The following is a 25,411-nucleotide window of genomic DNA, read 5'->3' on the forward strand; positions in this document are numbered from 1 at the left end:
AAAACAAATCCTTGTATAAGTCTTATAAGTCCTATAGGTATTGCATCAAACACTATGGCATACTCCTTCATCGTCACTGGAATTAAATATTTATTCGAAAATTCCACATAGTTATATAACCAGAAAACAAATACCGGGAACTAATTAGTCTGTATGTTTACGTCATGGAGCATACACCAATCAGTGCTTCGCGGCATTTGCTGTATTTGCATATGGGCGTTCTTGTACCTGGTATATGATGTTGTGACAGGGAGTGCGAGAGAGTGGAATCAGACCATCGTTCTCACGAAATACTCTTACTTTTCTCAGCAACCTAGACCTTTAGTCCAATGTCTTATGCGAAATATGCGCGCGCCTTTGCAAGGGCACGGTCAGATATCTTAAGAAGCACCGTGAGCTCAAGCCACAGGCTGCGGTCCACTTTAGCCTCAAGGAACCCGGCCCCGGTGGAAGAGCCCCCTGTGGAGTCGTCATGTACAGTGGTGAAGAAACCTGCGCTGGTGGATCTGATCAATCAGACGAGCACGGTCCCCACCACCCAGACCGACATGTTCTACATCGACTTTGAAAACACGCAAGAAGCCTACAAGAGCAAAGACACGCTCGAGCTACTCAGAAGTTTTCTGGTTTTAAAACTTTGCACTTATGATTTCCTGGTTGACAAGAACAAGGAGGTATGGCTTACCAAGGCGGCTAAGTTTCACAGTAGCCTATGAGTCATCCGATGAGCGCAGTACCCTACCCATGTGGTGGCTTTATAGTCCTACCAAGTTGAAAAACAATCCGCTATGTTTGTCGCGCGCGGATATTACAGTATTACACAACTTTCACATTGTAGGACCGAATGGAAAAGCAATAAATTGCAACAATGTAATTGGATACCAATTTTTTATTCGTAGGGTCGCAAACTGGTCCAGACCATAGGCTCTCAATTTGCAAGTTTACGAAATCATTTTGACAGAAGCATCACTCGCTCTGAATAAGAAAATATTATTTTTAACAACTCTATTTTTTTAGTGCAGGCCTTGTGCATGACACCATACCATAACTACAATTTCATATGCCCTAACTAAATATTGTTGACATTGTAAAATAAGCAATTACAGCTATTTCAGATTATTTCTTTAAAGATTAGTATTTTGTCCGTCTTACTCAGATTTGGCTTTTAATAGTTATTGTACCGATCAGCATCCTTTGATCTCTCATCTATATTTCTGTTCAGAGTTGCGAAGTAGCGACGCGTATCGACTTGAGATAATGAAAATGGGAAGAAATTAGTGCCAGAAGAAATTGAATTTCAACGGGATAACTTGAATTTTATAGTAATAATTAGACTACTTCCTTGAAGAGTTGTTAACAAAAAACAAAATCAAATAGAGAGTATCCAGCGCTGCCTCAAACTTGGACTCGAATTCCCATACTGTTTCTACCTTAAAAATGTATCTCCCAAGAGGGGAATATGGGAAAGTTACGAATAAACGGCAATATAACCTAAAGTACAAAAAGCAAAGCAGTAAAATATATAGAAGAAATTATATGGTAACTGATTAAAAATCAGATGGATTTACAGTGTTTGTTTGTTTAAAGTTCTTCCATTTAGTTTTTTAAAATTTTAAATTAATCTAATGCATCCAATGTGACTAACTTTGTTAGAGTTGCTGAGTTTGAATAATTCTGTGTGTGTCTGTAGCTGATGAAACTTAGCAAACTAGTGTGTTTTTTGTTTGTGTGTGCGTGTCTGTGTAGCCGATGGTCACTGAAGCATATTCGTGCGTTTTTAGCTGTTGCATCTCAGTAAGGTGTGTGTGTGTTATGGACCTCGGTAAAGTGTTGTTTTAGCTTATGGACCTCAGTAAAGTGTTGTTGTGTGTGTGTGTTTAGCATATGGTCCTCAGTAAAGTGTTGTTATGTGTGTGTTTTGCATATGGACCTCAGTAAAAGTGTTGTTTTGTGTGTGTGTGTGTGTGTGTGTGTGTGTGTGTGTGTGTGTGTGTGTGTTCAGCTGATGGATCTCTGTAAGAAGGTGCTGGGGCAGAAGATGTTTGAGTGGCTGATGAAGATGACGTTCTACGGGCAGTTTGTGGGGGGAGAGGATCAGGAGAGCATCAAGCCACTGGTCCGGAAGAACCGAGCGTTTGGGGTGGGATCCGCCTTGGACTACAGTGTGGAGGAGGACCTCACCCAGGAGGAGGCCGAGAACAAGGAGATGGAGTGAGTGCTACACTGACCGTAACCGCAACCACAACCGCATTTCAGAATTTTGCTGCAACTGAATTCTAAAATGCAGAACTGCAGCGTAACAGCATTCCAAAACTGCACCATGAACACACTGTGACCCTGTTACACAACTGTTCATGGACACATTCAGCTCACGTTTTGAGCTCCAGGTTTGAGACCTGAAACTTGACGCCTTGTCAGGTGCAGTTGTGACTGAGAGTCCTGCGCACGATGCAGCTCTGATGTAATCGGGTGAAAAGGGTGTTTTATGTAGTAAAACAAGCTTCAAGGGAGCTAATGTGCTAAGAATCTGTCAGTTCTTTCTCTGGTGATTTGTGTAAAGAACATCCAAAACAATAACATAACACAAATTATAACATAACATTACATAGCAAAATGACGATAATGTACCCTTCCCTAAATTTCAGCCGTCTTTTAACTCTGACTGTCCATTATGTTTGCATCACCCCCACTCTGGGAACATGGTCTGTTGTATTTACATCTGCGGATTGTGCATCAGTGGTTTTTGATGTAAAAAATGACATCCAGTACACACGGCCTTATAAGGACGTTGCACCAGTGGCAGCTTAGAGAAAGGCGTCTGATTGGCTGTCTGAAAGGTAAACAGAACGGTATGCCTCATGTGTCGTTAAGCGTGGTCTCCCGCGTTCAGCTATGTCTTCCGTGTTCTATGTAGAGGGATTCTTGGCATTGTCAAATTCAAAATTCTTACTGGCGTGGAAGGCCTTCAACACGTCTACTGCTTTTTCAGAACCCTGGCCCTGCTCTTACGTAAGGGTGGACAGGATTGAGAGGTTACAGGAATGTCATTAATGAGCATTGTCCCTGTAAAATAAACAAATAAATTAAATGAATTATTTGATGGTGCACTGTGTTTTTGCGATAGGGGTTATTTCCCTACATAAACTCAGTGTCTTAGTGCAGAGTGAGCTACACCTCTGCCAGTCTTTCTTCAAGCCCCATTTCAGCACACGAGCACATACCTCCTCAGGTCTGATTGGCTCCCAGCTTGGAGACCCCGCCCCTCCCATGTTGAACACAGTGGCGGAGCCCTATTGATGATTGGGGCGGACCGCCCCGGCAGTATTATTATGTTACAGCCAGTGCGCTCACGTGCCCGGCTCGTTGTGTAACATGGAACTGAGGAGGCTGTGGTGTGTTCTGTAAGCCAGGTATCACACGTGTGCTCCTTCCCAACCCCACTCAGCCACTCTGAGGAAACCCGGCTCCTAAATTCACTTCAGTGCCTCATTGGTTCCAAAGGGGAGTCTAAATAGTGACTGTGTCACTCTCTGGAGACTGTGAGACTTCCTCTCCACTTTGCCTCTCCTAGTCTGACATCAGAGTCAGCACCAATGCTGTAAAATGTGAAAAACAAAGTTGATGTTGCGCAACCCTACGCTACACCCTGTTTACTGTGCTGCTCTGGGACACTGACAAACTCTTCCCTGTTACCAGGGAGATGTGTTTTTCCCACCCTGCAATTGAAAGAGGTTGGGTCTTTCTTGAGGCCTCTGAAATTCATTCTTTCATTAAAACTCTGTGTCACTCTTCGTTGAAAAAGATATCCACAATTTCATTTTAATATTGAACGAGACTGTGCTACTTTTGATTGTGCAACAGTCGACCGGCACCGTCCCAAAAATACGGATGTACTTGCTTAGCAAGTTTCTGTAGCAGGGATAACTGGCACACTAACTCACTTCCCGCTCGCGTCTGCTGTCTGTCCTGGCCCCTCGCTGGTGGAATGACCTTCCCGTGGCGGTCAGAACAGTAGAGAATCTGACTACCTTCAAGCGCAGACTAAAGACTCATCTCTTCAGGCTGCACCTCTCCCCACCCCTCCCTAGCCCATAGTTTAGCTCAATGTATCTAGTTAGGCTAATACGATCACGTTAGTCTTTATTTGGCAGGATTGTTTTTGTCTGATTCTGATTAGGCAAATGTGATTTCAGGGCTAGTTTGTACTTGGCAGGATTGTTTGTTTGTTTGCTGAACAGGTTACCCTACAGGGTTGGAGTCCTGATCTATGTGGTCACTTCTGGCACTACGATCTTTACTTCACTCTAGTGTGTTTCTTTTGCACCTCTGCACCTTGAACTAATGCACTTGTTGTATGTCGGTCTGGATAAGAGCGTCTGCTAAATGCCTGTAATGTACTGTAATGTAATGAAATGTTCTCATTTCCCTCTTTACATATTTGCATTTGTCCTCTGTACTTACGCGAAATTGAACATCATTCTTTCTGGTAGCCAAACAAACTGCAGTGCTGTACGCCAGCGGTGCTATCCCTGGCCCCTGAGAGCTGTGGGGTGTACTGTGTTATGTTGTAATTCAGCGCTTCATGGGTCAATTGAAGCAGTTGGTCATACAGTTGACTCACCTCCCATGGATGAAGCATCCCGTTAGTTCTGGCAGGCCACAAGAGTCAAGCGCTCCGGCTGAATCAGCTGATGGCTCATGTTGACCTATCACAGTACATTCACATAACAGGGCGGTCTACTTAAGCAGTCTGCCTCTACTCATTCGGCTGCTCCTCCTGCATGCAAGCTTGCTGCACATTGCTTTTTAAATCACCTCCACCACCCCAGCTCCATCCCTATGTGTTAAGAATTTGCACTGCTGCTGGATCTGTTCTGTGTGTACCCCTCTAGGGGGGTTTGGCTGCTGGCCTCCCGGCCTTATCCACGCGGGCTGCGTGGTTGGCGGGAGAGCTCCAGAACAGAGCCATACCGCCAAACATAACTGTATTTCCTTTATTGTCAATAGAGATCTTACTTTAATGACAGTGGTCCTGACTGAATTCCTTGGTTTCTTGGTTTCTGATTTGAGACCTGGTGGCGGGGTTGTCAACTCTCACGCTTTTGGCATGTGTGATGCCAGGAAGGGAATTAGGGTGCTGTCCACCGGGGGCCCGGTCCTACAGACAAGTGTGGTCACAGCTGCGTTTCATTACAGTCACATCACCCTTGACCTAATTATGGGCTCTATAAGAGGCATTAACAGTCCTGGCTCCCAGGCCTAGAGGAGAGGCATTTGGGAGCTGGGGAATGCATGGGTGTGTGCGCCATGTTTTTGTGGTTTTGGTTTTGGTTTCCTCTTTTTTTTTGCAGTTTTTGTTCTTTAAGATTTCTATTCTTTTAGCGTTTTAGGACCAAGAAATGGCGGTTAGCCAACACTTCTTTTATGTTTTTCCTGCCTGTTCACCACGTGAGCAGTGGCCACCCCCAGCCCTGCCTCACACATGACTCACGCTTTCAGGCTGTCTGACACTCTCACGCTACCCGAACGCATCTGACGGCAAATAAAAAGACCGCTACTGAACACAAATTCGCTCCTCACTGATGAAACAAAGCATATCAACTCCTGGGATGAAGTCAGTTTTTTTCAACATGGCAAACTGAGATTGGTTCACAAACATTACAGAGAGACCGTCAATTGGCTGTCTGTCTTTGAGAGGACCGCCCTCTGTAATGAAATGAAATGAAATTTCTGCTCGCGTGTATCAGGGTGATATGGTTACAACAGTGGGCACCCTAAAAAAAGTGTGCTTTTGGTTACAGTGGCTGAATTCAGAAATTGTCATTTTAAACACATTTTACTTAGTCCTCACTTCCCCGACACAATATAGCAGGTTAAATAACGGCATCTGACATCTGCTTTTTCAGCTCATGTGTGTCCCAGGCAGACAAAGAAGAGCCTGGTGAGTGAATTTATTAATTAATTTATTTGTTTTTTTAAAAATAGTTATATGTGCATATTTGGTTGTAATCTCACAGGTGGTTGTGAATGTGTTTGTGTGGGCACGTACACATTCGCCTGTTATCTCGAAGGTGGCTGTGAATGTGTAGGTGCTTGGTGGATGCTGTACTGAAGCAGTGATGTGTTTCTGTGTTTCAGAAGACAGTCACAGATTGGCCTACTGTCCAGAGCATGAGTGTACAGTAACTCTAATCATGTTGGCTTTGTGGTTTGTTGTATGCAGAGTAAGGTGTGTGCTTTGGGGATGTGAGTGGTGAGATGTGTGTGTTTTGTGGACGTGAGCGGTGAGATGTGTGTGTTTTGGGGATGTGAGTGGTGGGATGTGTGTGTTTTGGGGATGTGAGCGGTGGGATGTGTGTGTTTTGGGGATGTGAGCGGTGAGATGTGTGTGTTTTGGGATGTGAGCAGGGTTGTTATGCTGGCTGAGTGAGGGGGCTGGTCACGTTTGCTGTGTTATGCCAGCTGTGGGCCATGCCATCATGGTGCTGTGTGCTGACGCTGTACGGTGGCATGTTAAATCTGGGCCTCTCCTCTGTTTCCTGTGGGGTTCAGGTGCCACTGGTCTGTGCTGCTGAGCCACGGAAGAGAGTGAGGCTCTAACCAGCTCAGACCAGCCTCCTCCCTGTCGTTTCTGCCTTTCGCTTCTGATGCCTGGTTTTTTAGGGTTCCAGCTCTGACTCCTGTTTTTTTGGGGGTTCCTGCTCTTAACACTCTTTTTGAGGTGCCTCTGTTTGGGCAATAAAACAGTTTTGGGCTGCTGAGGAGTTCTGTGTTCTGTGTCTGTGTGGGCGCGGTGTTGGGGGCGCCCTGGGCGTGCGGTCCTGATCTGGCGTGCTGGTCTGTGACCGCAGCGTTGGAGCACCGCGAGAAGAAGTACCAGGCCCACCGTCGCTTTGGCGACCGGCGCGGGGGGGTGATCAGCGCCCGCACGTATTTCTACGCCAACGAGGCCAAATGCGACCACCACCTGGAGACCTTCCTCAACTGCATTCGTGCCTCAGGTCAGGGTCAAGGGTCAAGCCCTACGCACACTGAAAGGACTGTTTTTCTGATGTTTGTAGACGGATATGTGTTGTTTTATTGTGAGTGAAGGTTTTATATTTGAGGACTGTTAAGTGGCTCATTCTGTTAAGGGTGAACCTTAAAATACATTTGAAATGACAAATTGAAAGTCAATATAATTATTATAAAAGGAAATACTTTTAGTCACCATCTTTCTGCATGCTCTGTGAATGTCTTGTTTTAAAAAAATGATTTGTGAATGTTAGAGTTAGCTATAGCACCTTTAAATGCAAATTAATAATTTACTGCATAATGAAACAGTTTGACCTTTAACCCTAACTATTAAGTTCTTCAATGTAGTGTATAGCAACATTTTGTTCTACTTAAAAAGTTACATAATGATGCATTATGTTCACAATTCATTCATACAACCATTGAAGGATATCAAATGTTGACATGTAAAACCAACACAAAAAAATTAAGGACGTACACGATGGCACTGGCAGTTGGGTATTTGTGGCTGTGAGCGCTTGGCCCCCTCCATTGCTGCTTGCAGCTGTATTTATAGTGTTATATCCTCTGTGCTCACAGGGGGAAGTTCTGAGGATGGTTTCACTGCCATTAAGATGACGGCTTTGGGACGACCTCAGTTTCTGGTGAGTGGGGTTTGCTAACCCAGGATTACACTGCTCTCTGACTGGTTAATTCTAAAATGAGTTCTCTGATTGGTCTGCTGTTGGTAAACTGCTCTGTGATTTGGGGAGGGGAAAGACAGTGTGAAAGTCAGGTCGGTAACCTGTGTTCGCCTGCAGTGAATCAGTACAGCGTGGCTTTGTGTGATAGATTCGCGACTCTGATTCTTCCCCTGCAGCTGCAGTTCTCTGAGGTTCTGGTGAAATGGAGGCAGTTTTTCAGGTTCCTTGCAGCCCAGCAGGGAAAAGGCAACATGGAGGCACTGAAGCAGAAGCTGGAGCTGGAACAACTGCAGGTGCGAAAAGATCTGAAACCATTCAGTGTGACAAATATACAATGATAGAGAAAATCAGGAAAATACTTTTTCTCAGCACTGTATATCACTGGTCTAAGTGATTGTTATCCTTACTGCCAAAATGTGTCCATTTATTACTGTAACATTTCGACCCGATAGGTCTTTGTCAGGGAAAATCTGATGAAGATTTTCAGGTCGGATTTGCTCACACAAGCCTACTGATTCTGCTGATTGTTTTTGTTACCATGGCACATGCATCTGGGCCTCAAATGTTGGGTGTCATCTCTCCATTCACAGGAAAGTTTGACTAAACTGGGTGTGGCCACCAAAGATGACATCCAGAACTGGTTTACTGGAGAGAAGTTAAGCTCCTCAGGGTAAACATATTTAACTTTTAAATTTTGTCAGTAATACATGCACACACACACACACTCAGTCAATAGCGCACAAACAGTGTTTGGACAATACAATGGAAACACCACATGAAAAAGGACTTTAACTTTGAAGTTAAAAAATCACAATTACAAAGGCCCAAAACTATGGCCTCAAAAATTGCCACAGAACTGAAGCAAGCCAAATTGCAACAAAAATTGTACATCCTGAGCTTGGCAGAGCCAGTTTTTCTGGCTGGGCTGTCATTTGGAAACTGATTGTATCCAATGCTAATGCACTAAGACATGTAACACAAAACCTGGATGCCTGAACAATGGAAAAAAATCATATGTTACTAAGTTTACTACATTTGGAGAGGCTTACCTTTGGAGCAAGCCCACAATTTCTGTTGCCACCTGTTAAACAGTAGTAGATCTGTAATGGCTTGGTCAGCCGTCTTGTGGGAGCCATTGGGTCCAATGACTGCTCTGCATGGTTGTATAATGGCCAAGAAATATGAAGCCATTTTATAAGACAAGGTGCACCCTATGCTGCAAACACTGTTTCTTCATGATATCCCTGAATAACTCTGGGATAACACTGCCAGACAAATTCAAGAGAAGTTTTATGAAGCTCAGGATGAAGTCAAAACTTCCTCCATGTCCTTCACAATCGGATGATCTAAAGATCTTTCAACCATTACTGGAAATTCTGGAGTACAGGGTGAAAAGTAGATTTCCGCCTCAAAGAATTGGAGGATTTCCTTTTATAAGACTAGCCCTATCCCCACCGACACATTTCACACCTTGTATTGACAGCACTGCAAAAAGGATTGGAATCGTTCGGAAGGCAAAGGGTGCCCCTACTCCTTTTTACTGCTATTACTCCATAATTTATAGACTCTAAGGGGGAGGCGCTGTATGAGGCGTGTGGATTACGTTCAAGCCGCGCAAGTTAATTTTGGTAGAGGATGCAGTTAGCGCTGGCGATTTTGGTGTGTAACATAGTCTTGCTTCATGTGTAAGGCCACCAGGCTTCTTATGTTGCAGCTGGGCGTTGTCCAGTTTCACACCCATGACACAGGGTGGAAATACAAACTGGCCAGTACACGTAGCATGGTGTCCAGGTTGAGGTTACTGTTCTGAAAGACCCTTTTCCGAAGGTAACCTAATATAGCAGATGCTTGCTTGAAGAAGTTTTAGGATTTCTTCATATATGGTGCAGCTCTCTTGACAGGATGTTTCCAAAGTATCTGAAAGTGGCAACAGTGAATAAATGGTTGGTTTTTGTTGGATTGGGTGGTTTTACAGAGTGACCTTGAAAAGCTGTGGCAGTTGCTTATGTTGTGGTTTTCACAACTTCTGGAGTCTGACATACCAGGTCATAGTCATCAGCATAGCACAGCTCAGTAAGAGAGAATGAAGTGTGTGTGTAATGTGTAAATAATTTGTATGTATGTGTGCACACACAAAGGACATTTGAAACTCAGTCCAAAACACACAGTAGTACATTTGAAACTCAGTAACACACACACACACACACGCCTGTTGTTGCAGCAGCGTGAATCACAAGTCTCTTACGGTATTAACAGTATCTCTGTGTTCGCAGAACCATAGACCTTCTGGATTGGAACAGCCTGATAAACAGCCGCACCCGGATCTCCAGCCTGCTGCTTGTGCCCAACATGGAGGTGAGAGAGAGAGAGAGAGGTGGCGATGATTACAGCTGTGCATGTGATTACTGACACCCAGCTGACCCAGCACTGCAGCTGTGGCACAGTCAGCATGCCCCGAACCTCCATTAACAGGAGAGTCTGGCTCTTCATCTTTCACTGCTCCCTCTCTAATAGGAATACAGGCTTCTGGATAAAATACTTGTATTAGTTTGATAATTTGATTGACTGTAATTAGCGGGCTGTGAAGCAGTGCTGACCTGAAGCTGGTTAATGGTAGTCTGGAGAGCTTCATAACAAGCTGAATGCGGGGACACTTTTCTGAGCTGTGCTCTTGGGTTTGGGCTCTTGCCCAAACCCCAAACTCTTGCTGTTGAGTGTCAGTCTGAGGTCATCTTGATGTAAGTTCAAAGCTAATGTTGTCTAGAGGACAGTCACAACTGCTTTCCTGACATCTGTGCTTTTTTTGGAATGTGTCTCTTTCAAATTTACTGTTGTGGAAGTATGCTTCTTCTATAGGGTTTAATGTTTTTAAATTTCTTCTTATTAAAGATCAAGAATATAGTTAAATGTATGTGATTATGTGAAGATCGATGAAGAATAGCAGGTGTTCTGTGTTATGTCTTAGAAGTTGTAACTAAGGAAAGACTGATGCATACCATCTAGAGAATCTTTGGACCCCAACTGCAGGAGGAAAATTGCAAACATTTACTTATTGAAATTTTGTAAGTAACTTATGATGGGAAACAGTCTTGTGCAGAAGACCTTTGAGTTGCAAGAGAAGAGAAAGGACACACCGACCTAGAAAGAACTGTTTTGCTATAACTAGTTGTATAGATTATATTCTATTAAAATGAATAAATGAAAATCAAATTAATAATAGCAACAGTAATAATATAAACAAATTCTGTTAGAACATGCTGGTGTGTTTGTATATGAGTTAAATATTTCATTTGGATTACAGCATGTATTGAATGCATTTAAAGTGCATGTACTTTGGAACCGGAAGATTAAACAATTGTTAATAATGAGAACAAATACTTGTTATTTAAGTCACGCATATACATACCTCTGTAAGTGTGTGTGGTGAAATATCTGTCATTAATTGAAATTGAAGATTATATATTAGTTATTGTTAAACTAGCTGGTGAAACATAAGTGTGACCTAGGCTGGGATTGGTTGTTTTAGAGGGAAGATACTGTACATCATGGTAGAAGGAGATCTGATTGTATAAAAAAGGATGTAAAGCGTAATTCGGAGAGCTCTCTGTGTATCTTTATGATACTTGAGACCTCCCATAGGCCTATGAAATTGAAAAAGATAAGAAGAAGAAAACAAAAGATTATTAGAAGAAATCATAGTTTCTAGTCTTTCTTCTTACATCGCCAACTCACCCACCCAACCTAAGAGGAGGTTTTCCTCCACACTGTACGGGGCCCAGTTCTGACAGTATTTCTCCAGCAGATCAAACACTGAACAATATTGGTCTGCAGCCCTGCTTCACTGCTTCTACAAAGAATTCAATAATTTTTCAGCTATTTTAATTCTGCACTTGGAGCCACTTTAATTTTATGTCTTTATATCTTTCTCCTTCTGCTCTTATCTTTATATCTCCATTACTCCCTCTCTCTCCCTGTCTCTTCCCCCCCCTCCCTTTCTCTCTCAGACAGGTCAGTTGGAGCCCTTGCTCAATAAGTTCACTGAGGAAGAGGAGCAACAGATGAAGAGAATGCTGCAGAGGATGGATGTTCTAGCCAAGGTGTGTCACTGCCCAGGGAGATTATGTAACCTCCGTAGTCCTGTTTCATTGGCTGACTCCTCACTGTGAGTTGCAGCGAAGGCTGTTTTCTCAGAGTTTCATTGCAGAAGAACAGTGGGGTTTTCTCTTAACACAGCATGGATTAATCATGTGTTTACACAGATGCACTGCAGTGCTCATCGGTTAAACTTTTATTTTTACAAATTGCATAACCTTTCAGCTGTGAATACATTCCATTCAAAACCAATCTGACAACTTTGCCAACAAAATGAGTCTTTTGTCAGTTACGTGTAGCATACAGTACTAGCGTAGCACTAAAACCATGATTATCTTGACTGTGTTCTTTCCCTGAGCAGTCCTGTAAATCTGTTAAAGTTAATTCACACTTTACCTTGCAATTCACATTACTGTTTATATGAATGTCTATAAAGCCATAAGAAACCATATAGACAGTTGTACTGGCAAACCAATGAAACAAGATCGGCCCAGCTAACTTGGGGTTGTGTTAAACAGTTGGGATGATGACTTTGAGGGTTTGAGGTGGCGTTAGAAGTTTGGGGTGAAGGTACTGATGGTGGGTCCTATTTCAGTACGCAGAGGAACAAGGGGTTAGACTCATGGTGGACGCAGAACAGACCTACTTCCAGCCCGCCATCAGCCGACTGACCCTGGAGATGCAGAGAATCTTCAACACCCACAGACCCGTCATCTTCAACACCTACCAGTGTTACCTGAAGGCGAGTCTCTCAGTGTCATGGTTATTCAGCACGGGCGTGTTCTCTTGAGGTGCATTATGGTGTTCAGAGGTTTGCAGGTTTGAATCCCTGCTAATGTACTATGTGGAAGGGACTATACCAAAGAGGTGAACGTGTACTATAAATGAATAGTCTCTTCTTCTCCATCTTCTCTGTCTCCTTCATCACCAAATTCTTTTTCTTCTTTGTCTTCTTCACAGCCATAAACTGCAAGTCCACAGGAAAACACTCATAACTTGGCAAATAAACGTAAAGCTTTTATCTGGAGGCCAGTGAGTGACTAACTCGAGCTGTGCGCCCGTGTTGTGATTTCTGCAGGAGGCCTATGATAATGTGTCCCTGGACGTGGAGCTGTCGCGGCGCGAGGGGTGGCTTTTTGGGGCCAAGCTGGTGCGCGGCGCATACATGGACCAGGAGCGCAGGCGTGCGGCAGAGATCGGCTACGAGGACCCCATCAATCCCGACTACGAGGCCACCAACCGCATGTACCACAGGTACGGTCATTAACCGTGTGTACCACAAATACAGTCATCAACCGCATGTACCTCAAGTACTGTCATCAACTGAACTGCATGTACCGCAAGTATGGTCATCAGCTGCATGGCTGTAGTCATGGTTACCAACCGCATGACCACAAGTACATTCACCAATCTCATAACCACAAGTATGGTCACCAACCACACAACCACAAGTACAGTAACTAACCACTTGACTACAAATGCGGTTGCCAACTGCCGTTCTGTTACTGGTTAGGAGTACAACTTCGTGAAGACCCTCAAGGAAGAGAATGAACTGAATATAATTGTGTTTAATTATGAGGACAACTGACTCCAGCTGTTGTGTGCAGGTGTCTGGATTATATTCTGGAGGAGGTTGGACACAACAGGCAGGCCAATGTCATGGTGGCATCTCACAACGAGGACACAGTCAAATACACCCTGCAGAGGTAAAGATTTCCTGCTTAATGCCTTTCCTGTCCTTAAGACAAGCTCAACACAGAGAAAAAAGGTTCCACAGACATGTTGCCCTGCATACTGCAATAACAGCTGTCAGAGCCAAAGTACTTGGTAATATATGTACGTACAGGGTTGTGTTGAGGGTGTTCTCTTCCTCCAGGATGACTAAGAGGGGTCATTTGTTGTTGTGTTCAGGTTATTTAAAGGTTCTCTCTCACTAGAGTGGGAGGAGCAGTAAAGATATCTTTGGAGCTACCTGTATAGGTGTTCTCTGCAGTTGGCAGTCACACTTATTCTTTCTATTTAAACAACGAAGATTAAATGTCAACCAGTCAGTCCTTCAAGCATTCTAGAGAGCTTTTATTGAATCTGTCCTAACATTCACCATGGTTGCCTGGTTTAATTCACTCACCAGTGTAAACCAAAACACTGGTCAGGAGAAAATTAGAGAGGGAAACGGAAGACTATGAGGGACACATAAAATGAATGGACTGAATGCGAGAAGGGAAGGGCAGTCATGTCCAAACCCTCTCACCCTCTCGACAACCAGTTTGAAATTACAAGAATAAAGTCCCCATTTTTAAAACCAACAATTTGAAATTGACAGCTTTAATTTATTCATTTGATTATTTTTATTGGCGTTTTGCATGTCTAATGTAGTCATTTTACTTTACTGTTTGTGCTTTTATACATTGTTTTGTATACAGTACATTGTTTGGTTTTGTGCTGATGTTGTGTTGAGGTTGTATTGGTGTTGTGTTGAGCTCTCTCTCTCCCACTGCCTCCGCCCGTAAACCAAGAATCTCTCTCTCTCCCCCCCTCGCTCTCTCTCTCTCTCTCCTCCCTTCCCCCCCCCCCTCTCTCTCTCTCTCTCTCCAGGATGAATGAGATGGGTTTGTCTCCCAGGGAGAGCCTGGTGTACTTCGGTCAGCTGTTGGGCATGTGCGACCAGATCAGCTTCCCGCTGGGTGAGCTATCACGTCAAAAATATAAAAAAACGAAAAATTTCCCTTATTTCGTAAATGCAAATACACATGCAAACAAATGTCACCCTGTGGCTTTTCATAACTGTTTTTGACAGCGCAAATATATGCCTTGGATCAACACATTATGCACTGTATATCAATATATCACCATATATCTATCAGTTTGTGTAGAGTATATGTCTGTTCTAATTGATATATTGTGTGTATTGTGTGGCCGAAAGACAATTTAAGCATTTAAAAACTGCTCTGAATCAGTCTGTAAAATTGTGAAGAAGCAGCTGCAAATAAGAGACCAGTTTAAAAAAATATTTTTTAATTTATTTAAGGAGGACCTGGAATTACAAGTAAAAAGCTGCAAATAAATTAATTTCAGCCTCGTGTTAGGCGAAAGGATATTTTTTTGCTCATTTGCCTCTGCAATTACATATGCCCGCATATCTGCATGTGTATGTGGACGGTGAAAAGAACCAGACAGACTGTGCCATCTAGCTTAATGAGAACGTGACATTAGCATGCTCAGTGCCTGCGTCAATGCAACAGCTAGCTACAGGTTACATTACATTGCACTTGTTTCAAACTGTTATTTTTGAATTAGTTAATTGAATGAGTTTTAAAATAATTTATACATCAATTTTTATTATTTTTTTATTTGGCCAGTTGACACGCCAAAAAGTGCCGTTTCAACACGACATTATTGCCGACCTCAGCACTCGTAGAAGAACCTCAGCCAATAGCAATGCAAGAATTGCATGTAAATTAGCATATTGCATCAAGGCATGTGTCACCACTACGACATTTTGCGAGTGTGTTGACCCCTTCCGCTACATTCATGAGATTGTGACACGCCCCTTAACGTCAGATATGCTTGGCTTTCCACACATCCTACACACCTCAACACATCACATTTTAACATGTCAAAAAGGAATGGGTTAACACGTCAAAAAATAAATAAATAAATAAATAAAAAGGTCTACCTTCAGTTTCAAAACAATTTAGCTCACATTGATAGCTGTCACTCTGGTTCCCATTATCCCTCTGCGCCCGTGTGTAGGGGGGGAGAGATAGCTACCGGGCAAAGAGAGCACATTTTGGAGAAGTCGCAAAGACTGGATCGACGGTGATACATTTGCGCCTTGTTTTTGTAAATGCAAACGCACATGCAAATGTTTTTTTTTTCTGGCGCCGTTAAAACAAAACTGAAAACTGGTGTACTGAAAAATGGCATGAAACGTTTAAAAAGCCCATGGTTACAATGATTAAAAATGCGACCCTGTGGCTTTTCATAACGGTTTGTGGTAACGCAAATATATGGAGATTTTCTCAGCAGTAAATCATCCATACATTATAAATCATATATCAATGAAAGCATACATATACTTTGTATATGAAGTGATGTGTGCCTGGCCCAGCACGTTTTTTAAAAATACACATTTCATTGATATACTTTGTGTAATATGTGTCCAAAGACGATTTAACCCTTTAAAAAAGGGGGCTAAATTAGCCGGCAGACCCATCTTGGCACCACTTTTGACATAGAAAAGCCATCTGGGCCAGGCAGGAAACAGACTGGCTGAAGAGGGGAGGAGCTCCTCTTTAAGTATGAGCGCCATTATGACTGGCACCGAATGAATAAGCCCTCTAAAAGCTTGCTATTGTCCACATGAGCATTCACCATAATACTTAAAGCCCAGAGCTGTGAATGAGAAGCTTGGTTTTTATTTGTGCTTTTGAACATGAACCATGTGCTGGGCTGGGCAAAAATCACTTTGTATAGAGTATATTTCAGCCATAAATGCCTTGGATCAACACATTATGCACCGTATATCAATATATCACCATATATCTATCAGTTTGTGTAGAGCATATGTCTGTTCAAATTGATATATTGTGTGTATTGTGTGGCCGAAAGACAATTTAAGCATTTAAAAACTGCTCTGAATCAGTCTGTAAAATTGTGAAGAAGCAGCTGCAAATAAGAAACCCGTTTTTAAAAATATATTTTTATTTATTTAAGGAGGACCAGCAATTACAAGTAAAAAGCTGTAAATAAATTAATTTCAGCCTCGTGTTTTTTGCTCATTTGCCTCTGCAATTACATATGCCAGCGAGCATATATGCTTCTGTATGTGGATGGTGAAAACAACCAGACAGCTTAATGAGAACGTGGCATCAGCAACAGAGCATGCTCAGTGCTTGCGTCAATGAACAGCTAGCTACAGGTTACATTACATTGCCATCACTTGCACTTGTTTCAACCGTTATTGTTGAATTAGTTCATTGAATGAGTTTTTAAATGATTTATAAATCAAAAATTTTAAAGTTTATCAGCAAAATAAAATTAAGCAAGTGTCCTTACGGGTTTACCCGAAACACACTACCTTAGAGGGGAAAAAATGTCTTAAATGTGCAGCTTCACGTGACTGAAATGATCTTCAAAAATCATTCTGACTCAGCTGTATGTATTTTTGAACACACATTATTTTTTCTCCTGTATGTTAATTTTGTGTATTTAATCTTGTGTTATTATGTTTGTGTTTTGTATTTCTGTGCTGTTCTACAAACCTTTTTCGTACAAAGTATTTTAGAACTCATGCTTCTTTTCCATGTTATTGTCTGACAAGAAAATGTGTTCTCAGTAACCGAACTGCTTAAATGACGGTCAGATAAATAAATATATCAATAAAGCAAACAGTGCTATAACACAACAAAGCTAGGCAGAACATCGAGAGTTGGAAACGCGACTCATCTCCCTGCTTTGTTCCTGAAACAGGCCAGGCCGGTTTCCCGGTCTACAAGTATGTACCGTACGGCCCCGTGAACGAGGTCATCCCATACCTGTCGCGCCGCGCCCAGGAGAACCGCAGCTTCATGAAGGGCTCGCAGCGAGAGCGCCACCTGCTGTGGACAGAGCTGAAACGCAGGCTGCTGAACGGCCAGATCCTGTACAGGCCTGCCTACTGAAGGAGGGGCCCCGACCGCCCTCCCCCCCCCCCCCGTCTCTAACATTCCGGTCTATGCGCCGCAGGGCACAGGCATCCGTGCGTCTCTAAAAACAACCGAGCTGCACTTTTTAGGAGCGTCTGCTTTCGCGCCTTCAGACCAAGCCTCGCCGAAAGCTCTGGTGCCCCCTGCTGGCCGACACAGGCCATTGCTGACAGCACCGAACAGGCCGAGAACAACGTGGTCTGTTTCCTCCTAGCTGCCACTCGTGATTCAGTCTAGTAACTTGAGTTAAATATCACATGTGATTATTTAACTCAAGATATTAAATATCTTGAGGTAAATAATCAGACACGAGTTGATCCAAAGTACTGTAACTTCTGGCGTTCACATATTATCAGAAGTACTGTGAATATTTGATTCAGAAGTGCTTAATTTATATCCAGCATGCCACTGTCTAATGGGTACCAAGTGCAATGTAGTGCTCACTTGGATATACTACCTATGTACATTTAACATTCACTCAGATGTAACCTGTTAGACAGTCAATCATTTGCATGTGATATGTAACCTGTTATTTATGCTATGACTTCCATGCACAGTATGTTTATAGTACAGTGCATAAGCTTCCGGCACAAGTTTGAAACTGTGCTAAAAAAGCACATGATACATTTAATATTTTACTGACTGTGTGAGGAATTCTGCTGAATTAACTTATTTTTTGGTTTTGGGCACCAAAGGAATTGCAAAGGAACCACAGTGAATACAAAGCTGGAACTCCAGGGTGTAAAATGGGATTTTAAGATGTTGTATAACCAGGATTTTGATGGGTCATTGCCTTGCAGAAAATAACGTTGTTAAATAGAAGTTTTAACTTCACTTTTGTGATTGCTAATACTGTATTTAAATAGGTCACAGATACAGTGCCCTCCAAAAGCATGACAACAGTAGAGTGAATTTTGTTTGGTTCGTATTTTAGCTATATACCTAAGGCATTTAGAATTGCGATCACAAGATGAATATGAGACTAAAGTACAGACAGCCAGCTTTTATGTCATGGTATTTGCATGCAGGTGTGTTTTACCATTTTACAGAACTGCTGTATGTGTGTTGTCCCCTCATTTTCGATTGTAAGTTCAAAAGTAAGTTAACGGATGTCTAACAAGTGTTAACTGTTGCGGAAATGTGTTTCCATTTGAATGGATTTGACCGCAGATAAAAGGGCAGCGTTGTCTAGCCTTGGTTTTAGCCTTTTTGTTTTCATCTGTGGATATTGCATTTGGAGTCAGTGGCACACGCTGTCGTGAAGGTCAGAGGACTAACTATGGCTGAAAAAGAGCTAATCTGTAAGCTGAAAGCTCAGAAGAATTCAGTAAGAAGGATAGCGTTACCATGCTTTTGGAAGGAACTGTGTCTTCCTACAAATAACAACATGGTTTATAGATTTCATGTTTTAAGATTTTATTTACAGTCCATTTACCATTTAATTTTCACATGCAGCACAACAATCACAACATTAAACTAGATCGGTTACAAATAGTGAAATATTGTTTATGCAGGCTGTGCTAATTTATAATGAGAGATTATTAAACAGCAGGGCTGAGCAGGTTGCTCTGGTACATTATAACCATTATTAATCTGTAAGATTAATACAGTATTAAAGCCATGTTTCTGTAGCTGAATATGAATATTTTACAGCATATTTACATCCTTACATGTGGTAATCTTTTAAAACATGAAAACAATTTATGGAATGTGTTAATTTGTTAGAAAATGGACCTTATTGAAAATAAGGAAAGAAGAGTAGCATTGTGCATGTGTAACATTGCACGTTTTTAAAATGTATGGTGAATTACATTTATGTGATGTTATTTTCCATTGTTTTATTTCATATTTAAATCATTGCTTTTCTTTGCTAAATCATTGGCCATATTACATGGCATATATTGTTGACCATAATACTGTTGAGTAATTTTCTTTGAAAGCTGTTTGGAAGTGATAATAAGTTCTGTGAAGTGCTGAGAATGATGCATGCTTTAAGCAAAGAAATGAAGCCAGATATCACATACAGCAGTGGTGTCAAACTCGTTGCCATGGAGGGCCGTGTGTATGCAGGTTTTCATTCCAGCCTCAGATCTTGATTATATAATTAGTTAAATTATTTGCTGAATTAGGGATGCAGGTTTGTGCACAATGGTGACCCAACGTCTATGGTGACCCGCATTGTCTAAATAAAAATTTTCTTATATTCTGTGCTTCAATGCAGTTAAACGCATATGGCTGAATGAGTAATTGGACTCAATTAAGGCAGCATTAATTGGTTGGAATGAAAACCTGCATACACACGGCCCTCCATGGCAACGAGTTTGACACCACTGACATACAGCCTGACAGACCAGTAGTAGACAGTTCTGTGCCAAAGAGCTGCCACTAGAGGGCAGTGTTGGAATGTCTTTGGCTGAGAGAGCTGTCGTACCTGTCTTAACAAGACCTGGTTAAAACCTAGTATATGGTTGAACCTAACGCACGTGATCTGGCCGACCAATGGTGTAACTTCATAACTCGGCCGACCAATGGTGTAACTTCATCACTCAGTCACAGACATTTGCGTTTGTAGGGCTGGCCCCGCTGTTGCGGTCCAGTCAAAAAGACCTGTCCTGTAAATGAATGTCTTAATGGTACTTGTGTTGCTTTTTGGTAACTGAATGAAATGTCCTGTGTACTTCATTAAAATAACTGTAAAATTAAGCACAACATGTCTCTCAGTCACAGCAATGAACTAGATAAATGCACTGCAATGCAATGAACTAGAATTATATAATTGGCTAGGCTAACTGGACCCGGGAACAGGAGTGGCTGCACCTGTGCGCACTGATTACCTCACTACGCACAGGTGCAGCCACTCCCGTTCCCGGGTCCAATTAGCCTGGCCAATTATCTAATTCTTAACCAATTATCCAATTGGCCAGGTCTAATTAGCTTGACCCAGGGCAGGTGTGGCTGCTTAAACCAGCCATCCTCACACCACACAGTGTTTTCATAAACAAAACAATTTCAATGTCATTTTCTTCTTCAGATAATTAATTTGACATTTGTATTACCATAAAAAGCGGGTGCATTTAGTGCACCAGTGCATCGTATTTACACTGTTTTACAGTGTGTACCCACCTCAATGTGATGAATACACAAATGCTACACACAATATAAGAAAAGAATATTTATTTTCAACAATATCCAAACTTTATAAGACATATATACACCGAATACGGAAAAAATAATCAAACCATTCTTGCCAGTTAAACAAACAAAATGATCAGATTTCACTGCAATAAAGGATTGTACAAATGTATGATGCTGTTAACATGGCAATGTCAGTCCTGGTGCGTTACCTTCTACGGCTCCCAGCTAAAGTCCCATTCGCAACATGCAAAACAAATCAAAATGCTTATTATGGCTATTTCTGTTTAGACTCAGTTGTGAATAGTGACGGTGCCTGCGCATTTCCTTCCGTTAGCACAAAACTGAAAAAATAAAAATGGAGAAGAAGCTCCACTTCTTCTGGGCTGAAACGTCTGGGCTGAAAGTCTGAGGGCTCATTCCAATTGCTTATTGTATCCGTCCTCGTCTGCTCAGACTGACCCAGGAAATAGATCGAGGTCCGCCATCATTAAAGACATTCCAGCCAGTTAATGCTCCTTGAAGGAGCTAGGAGTGAGGAGCTGGGAGGCTCACAAAGGATGTTTGAGTAAGGAAACATGAGCACATCCTTTGCGGAAGTATTTCTTGCAGAACGCGCAATGTATAAATGATGGACCTGTGGATCCACCTCACCCCTTCCCCCTCCAACATCTTTAACTGATGTGGCTTCAACCTGAAGCTTCACTGAAAAAGGACGATCCATTTACCTCATACACTTTTCCACGATTTCTCTGTCCTCTCGCCCTTTCCTCAGGTCCTTTCCTTGCATCCTCCGTTTGTTGGAGCTAAGGAAGCGAGGAAAGGATGCAAGGAAAGGACGCAAGGAGGTACAATAAGCGAATGGAAAGAGCCCTTGGTCTGACAGAAGTGTTGTGTGACTGGACTGCGAGATGCAGCTTCACAGATGTTCTGCGCGAGAGACAGGAGCTGCCATCTGTCATTAATTTCAGCCAGTCATAGCTTTGCTATAAAGTGAAATGGCACTTTGACGGTTCATATGAGTAAGTGAGAGACAGTAATGCCTAGCTCTGCCCATTACGGGGTTAATGAAGCTTTGTCATGGTGTGGTCAAGCCAAGGTCAATGTGGTCAGACTGGGGTCAGGACGAGGGGGACACAGCGGGGCTATCCTGTGGTCCGAGTGCGGTCCAGTCGATTGGGGTCTTCCCCGATTTTCCCAGCAGGCCGTTGGTTTTAGAGAAGTGCCTGCAGCCGAAGAAACCGCGGTGCACAGACAGAGGGGAGGGGTGCGCTGTCTGCAGGACATGATGCCGCTTCTGAAACAAACAGTACTCACATTATGACTTTCCCAACACAATATACACGTTTATACGAAGTCTGCATCAACAACACTATATGTGCTTACATAAAGACTTTACAAACAGAAAGACTTCAACAGATGAATACAGTTTTATAATAACATACATCTTACAAACATTAACACCACATTACACATACACATATGTGTACAAAGACTTGACCTACACATTATTATTAGGGTTTCAAGTGCCTGAGGCTGAAACCCTATTATTATTATTGTATTTTATGAGGGTTTCAAGCTCGTAGGGTGAAGATATTAAACAGATGAATTCCTCAAATACAATTTTCAAGGGTGGTTCCAACTACCATTACAACTACCAATAAACTTTAATTTACCATCAAAACCTTTTTTCCATTATCATCACCATTTCTGCCTTGATATATGCAATTCTCCTTTAAAGCTTAAAACAAGCCTGTTGCCGCTTGAAGCATATATCATGTTATTGTAACTGCTTTGTTCAGGTGGTTTTTCTAAGCGTCTGTTGGGCTCAGGAGGTTACCGTAAGTGTGTGTTTGGGTCAGCTTACCCACCCGGTCAATGACCACGCCCTTCCTTTGGGCGTGGCCTCCCCAGAGGAGGAAGACAAGGCCGTCTAAGTTGGCACTGAGCCAGGTGACCACGGCGTCGGTGAAGGTCTCCCAGCCGCGGTCCAGGTGGGAGTTCGGCTGGTGCGCTCGGACTGTGAGGACCGCGTTCAGCAACAGGACCCCTGTGAGGGGAAACGCAGAGCAACCGCAACCGTCATACACGTGCGCACAGTGCTCAGCGTGAAGCGCGCACACACAGTACATACATACATGAACACACACACACACACACACACACGTTAGAGGACACCTGAGGACAGGTCACCTTGCTGTGCCCAGCCAGTCAGGTCTCCGTGTCCGGGGTGCTGGAAACCTTCCACATCCTCCATCAGCTCTCTGAACACATTCTCCAAACTGCAACACACACAGCCACACAAAGAGTCACAGCCCGACCTGAAACGCAATGACATAAAAACCAATAAAACAACACTGTCATAACCACAGCCCACTTCAGTGTGTTAAATTGGTCCCATCCAGGTGGAGTGTGGTTCTGATGGTCTCACCTGGGTGGGGGTAGGGTGGAGTGTGGTTCTGAAGGGGTCACCTGGGTGGGGGCAGGGTGGTGTGTGGTTCTGATGGTCTCACCTGGGTGGGGGTAGGGTGGAGTGTGGCTCTGATCAGGTCACCTGGGTAGGGGTAGGGTGGAGTGTGGTTTTGATGGTCTCACCTGGGTGGGGGTAGGGTGGGTCTCTGTACGCTGAAGGACAGGCCATGAGCTTGACCTGGGCCATGGTATGGGTCCTGCCCAAATATCACCACCTTCACCTGAGCAACACACCCAGATATCACCTGAGTAACTCACATGTGTACACACACACAAGCACTACCAGCCACGCACATATCACCAGAGCAACACAAACACACACACAGTATCACCCGAGTGACTTACTGCTGGTGTCTTCAGTAACTAACAAATTCAGTCCTGTATGGACATAGTCTCAGGGCATGGTTACCTGAGGTTCCAAAACAAGTGTTCAGAAACTCAGCCCTGAGAGCCTACTGTGTGTGCTGGTTTTAAATCCAACCATAAATGCAAGCTTTGAATTTTATTTTTTTCTAAACTAGACACTTTTAATGTCAACTGATGGATGGTTCACATCAGGGCTGTTCAGCCAAAGGTTCTGCAGGTCACAGTGTCTGCAGGGACGGTTGCTCCAACCATGCACTTCACCGCATTACTTCACTAATAATTTTGTCTCCATGGTTCAAGAACTAAGCTGACAGGACCCTGACATGAAGTTACATTTTAAATATTATGATGATTCTAAGCTAGTTTCATATTAATTTAATCACGAGTTACAGCGAGCAAAAGCACACCAGCGTTTGTGCGTGCTCTCTGCTAGTTAGGTACCGTGGTACAGTCGTTCCAGAACTCACGTCGTGGATAGGGCACATCTGAGTCCAGGAGAACACCTGATGAACAGGAGGGTAGACAGTGTGTCGCTTCCTTTCCTCCGTAACAAAACTCATTAGCTGTCGAAGAGAAAATACACTTCAGACAGGGCGTTTAGCAGAAAACGGCAAACCTTCAAGGAAAATAAGTCATACTTGCCACTTAGTTTCCACAATAAGCCATACGTTATGTAAGATATCAAAGAACTGAAGATACGGTTACCTTTGTAAAATAAGGCTTTCCAAACTCTTCATCCAGCGCCGTCCGCCAGCTCTCCCCGAATCCGGGCGGTACGTTGCGGGCAGCCAGCCGCTGGAGAGCGACTTTCCTGTTCCTCTCGATCCGGTCCAACTGCTCCGGGCTCAGCGGCGGGGACGCGGGTGGCTGTCCACTCCCTGGTTTTCTCCTCTTCATCGTAGATATCTTTGTGTATTTAGTTATGCAGCGAATGAATGTAAATCGCGACAGCTGTATGGGACTGCCTATGCTGCGTTTAGAGCTTACAGTCAAACATGCAGTGAAGTACGGATTTAGAAACATGCTGGAAAACACTCAAGTGTCTTATTTACTCCAAGGTAGCCTACTCTACGCATTTAAATGCAATATAAACATTTGTATACATACAGCAAACTAGATTATCTGTCGCAGCACAACCCGTTCTTCCATACTTGTTAAGTATTTGTTGTGTACATCCGGGATACATAGAGCTCGCGGCAGAACACAGTTCAGAAAGGGAAAGTCAACCTATGATTGGGTAAAAACTTAGCACGAGGTGGTTGAGCAAAGAAGTGTCATTGCGCGTGCAGCCAGCGCGAAATAGGATTTTAAAAGTTTAAGCATCATTTTTGGCTGCTATCTTGATGTTTCCGGCATTGTTCTCTTTAGATGCTGTTTTCACAAGTCCCATGCCCCGATATGTTTATCAAACTACAGCTTACTGCATGGAAACCAGCAATTTGCTGTAGGCTACCTTAATTATGAGCTAGACGATGCTTTCCCTAGCTGTCAGAGAAAATGAAAATATTATTTCGTGATAATATAATGTGTATAATAATGACAATAAAACACTCACAGCGCCATCATCAAGGTTAGCACCTTCCCCTGTTTCATTATTTTCTTGGAACTTCTTTCGAGCGACTGGAGAAAAGTACGTGCTTATTGTTTTCTGCCCAATAACTCTGCCTGTACACATCTTGTCTGTCTATTAACACCACTAATTTCGAAACTCATCCACGGGTGCCCCGGAAGTCTTCTTTGAAACACCAGTTCCCGCCAAAAAATGGGCCAAAACTGGATTGAAAATAATTGATTAAATTTAGGCTTGTATGTTAATTAATCTGCAATTGAAACGATATAGAAATTATACTTATAACATTATTTAACACTGCAAATGTACACTAACACAACAAAAATACATTAACTCTGCTTACTTACATTACAAATCTACACTAACACTGCAAATGTACAGTAACTGCGAATTTA

The 25,411-nt window shown here is 42.9% G+C and overlaps 2 protein-coding genes across 5 annotated transcripts; one reads left to right on the forward strand and one right to left on the reverse strand.

Moving 5' to 3' along the window:
* The first annotated feature begins 7 nt into the window (after nucleotides 1-7).
* On the forward strand, nucleotides 8-20,205 carry LOC135239581 (proline dehydrogenase 1, mitochondrial-like). 2 transcript variants are annotated; one of them, XM_064308324.1, is made up of 15 exons: nucleotides 9-674; nucleotides 2,003-2,211; nucleotides 5,907-5,941; nucleotides 6,139-6,177; nucleotides 6,852-7,001; nucleotides 7,594-7,658; nucleotides 7,874-7,990; nucleotides 8,288-8,367; nucleotides 9,971-10,052; nucleotides 11,702-11,794; nucleotides 12,385-12,531; nucleotides 12,868-13,043; nucleotides 13,397-13,495; nucleotides 14,385-14,473; nucleotides 17,262-20,205. In XM_064308324.1, the coding sequence occupies exons 1-15, from the start codon at nucleotides 330-332 to the stop codon at nucleotides 17,450-17,452; spliced, it is 1,917 nt and encodes a 638-aa protein (XP_064164394.1). In that variant the 5' UTR covers nucleotides 9-329; the 3' UTR covers nucleotides 17,453-20,205. The 2 variants fall into 2 exon arrangements, with proteins under 2 accessions (XP_064164395.1, XP_064164394.1); XM_064308325.1 differs by lacking the exon at nucleotides 6,139-6,177 and having other exon boundaries at nucleotides 8-674.
* Nucleotides 20,206-20,635: 430 nt separating this feature from the next.
* Nucleotides 20,636-25,162, reverse strand: ungb (uracil DNA glycosylase b). Of its 3 annotated transcripts, none has more exons than XM_064308189.1 (7): nucleotides 25,002-25,162; nucleotides 24,152-24,352; nucleotides 23,914-24,009; nucleotides 23,204-23,301; nucleotides 22,802-22,890; nucleotides 22,480-22,658; nucleotides 20,636-21,905 (listed from the first exon to the last, which is right to left on the reverse strand). In XM_064308189.1, the coding sequence occupies exons 1-7, from the start codon at nucleotides 25,119-25,121 to the stop codon at nucleotides 21,729-21,731; spliced, it is 960 nt and encodes a 319-aa protein (XP_064164259.1). In that variant the 5' UTR covers nucleotides 25,122-25,162; the 3' UTR covers nucleotides 20,636-21,728. The 3 variants fall into 3 exon arrangements, with proteins under 3 accessions (XP_064164259.1, XP_064164258.1, XP_064164260.1); XM_064308188.1 differs by having other exon boundaries at nucleotides 22,802-22,929; XM_064308190.1 differs by lacking the exon at nucleotides 25,002-25,162 and adding an exon at nucleotides 24,554-24,670 and having other exon boundaries at nucleotides 22,802-22,929.
* Nucleotides 25,163-25,411: the final 249 nt, after the last annotated feature.

This window comes from Anguilla rostrata, chromosome 14 (genome assembly GCF_018555375.3).
Source record: "Anguilla rostrata isolate EN2019 chromosome 14, ASM1855537v3, whole genome shotgun sequence".
NCBI lineage: Eukaryota > Metazoa > Chordata > Actinopteri > Anguilliformes > Anguillidae > Anguilla > Anguilla rostrata.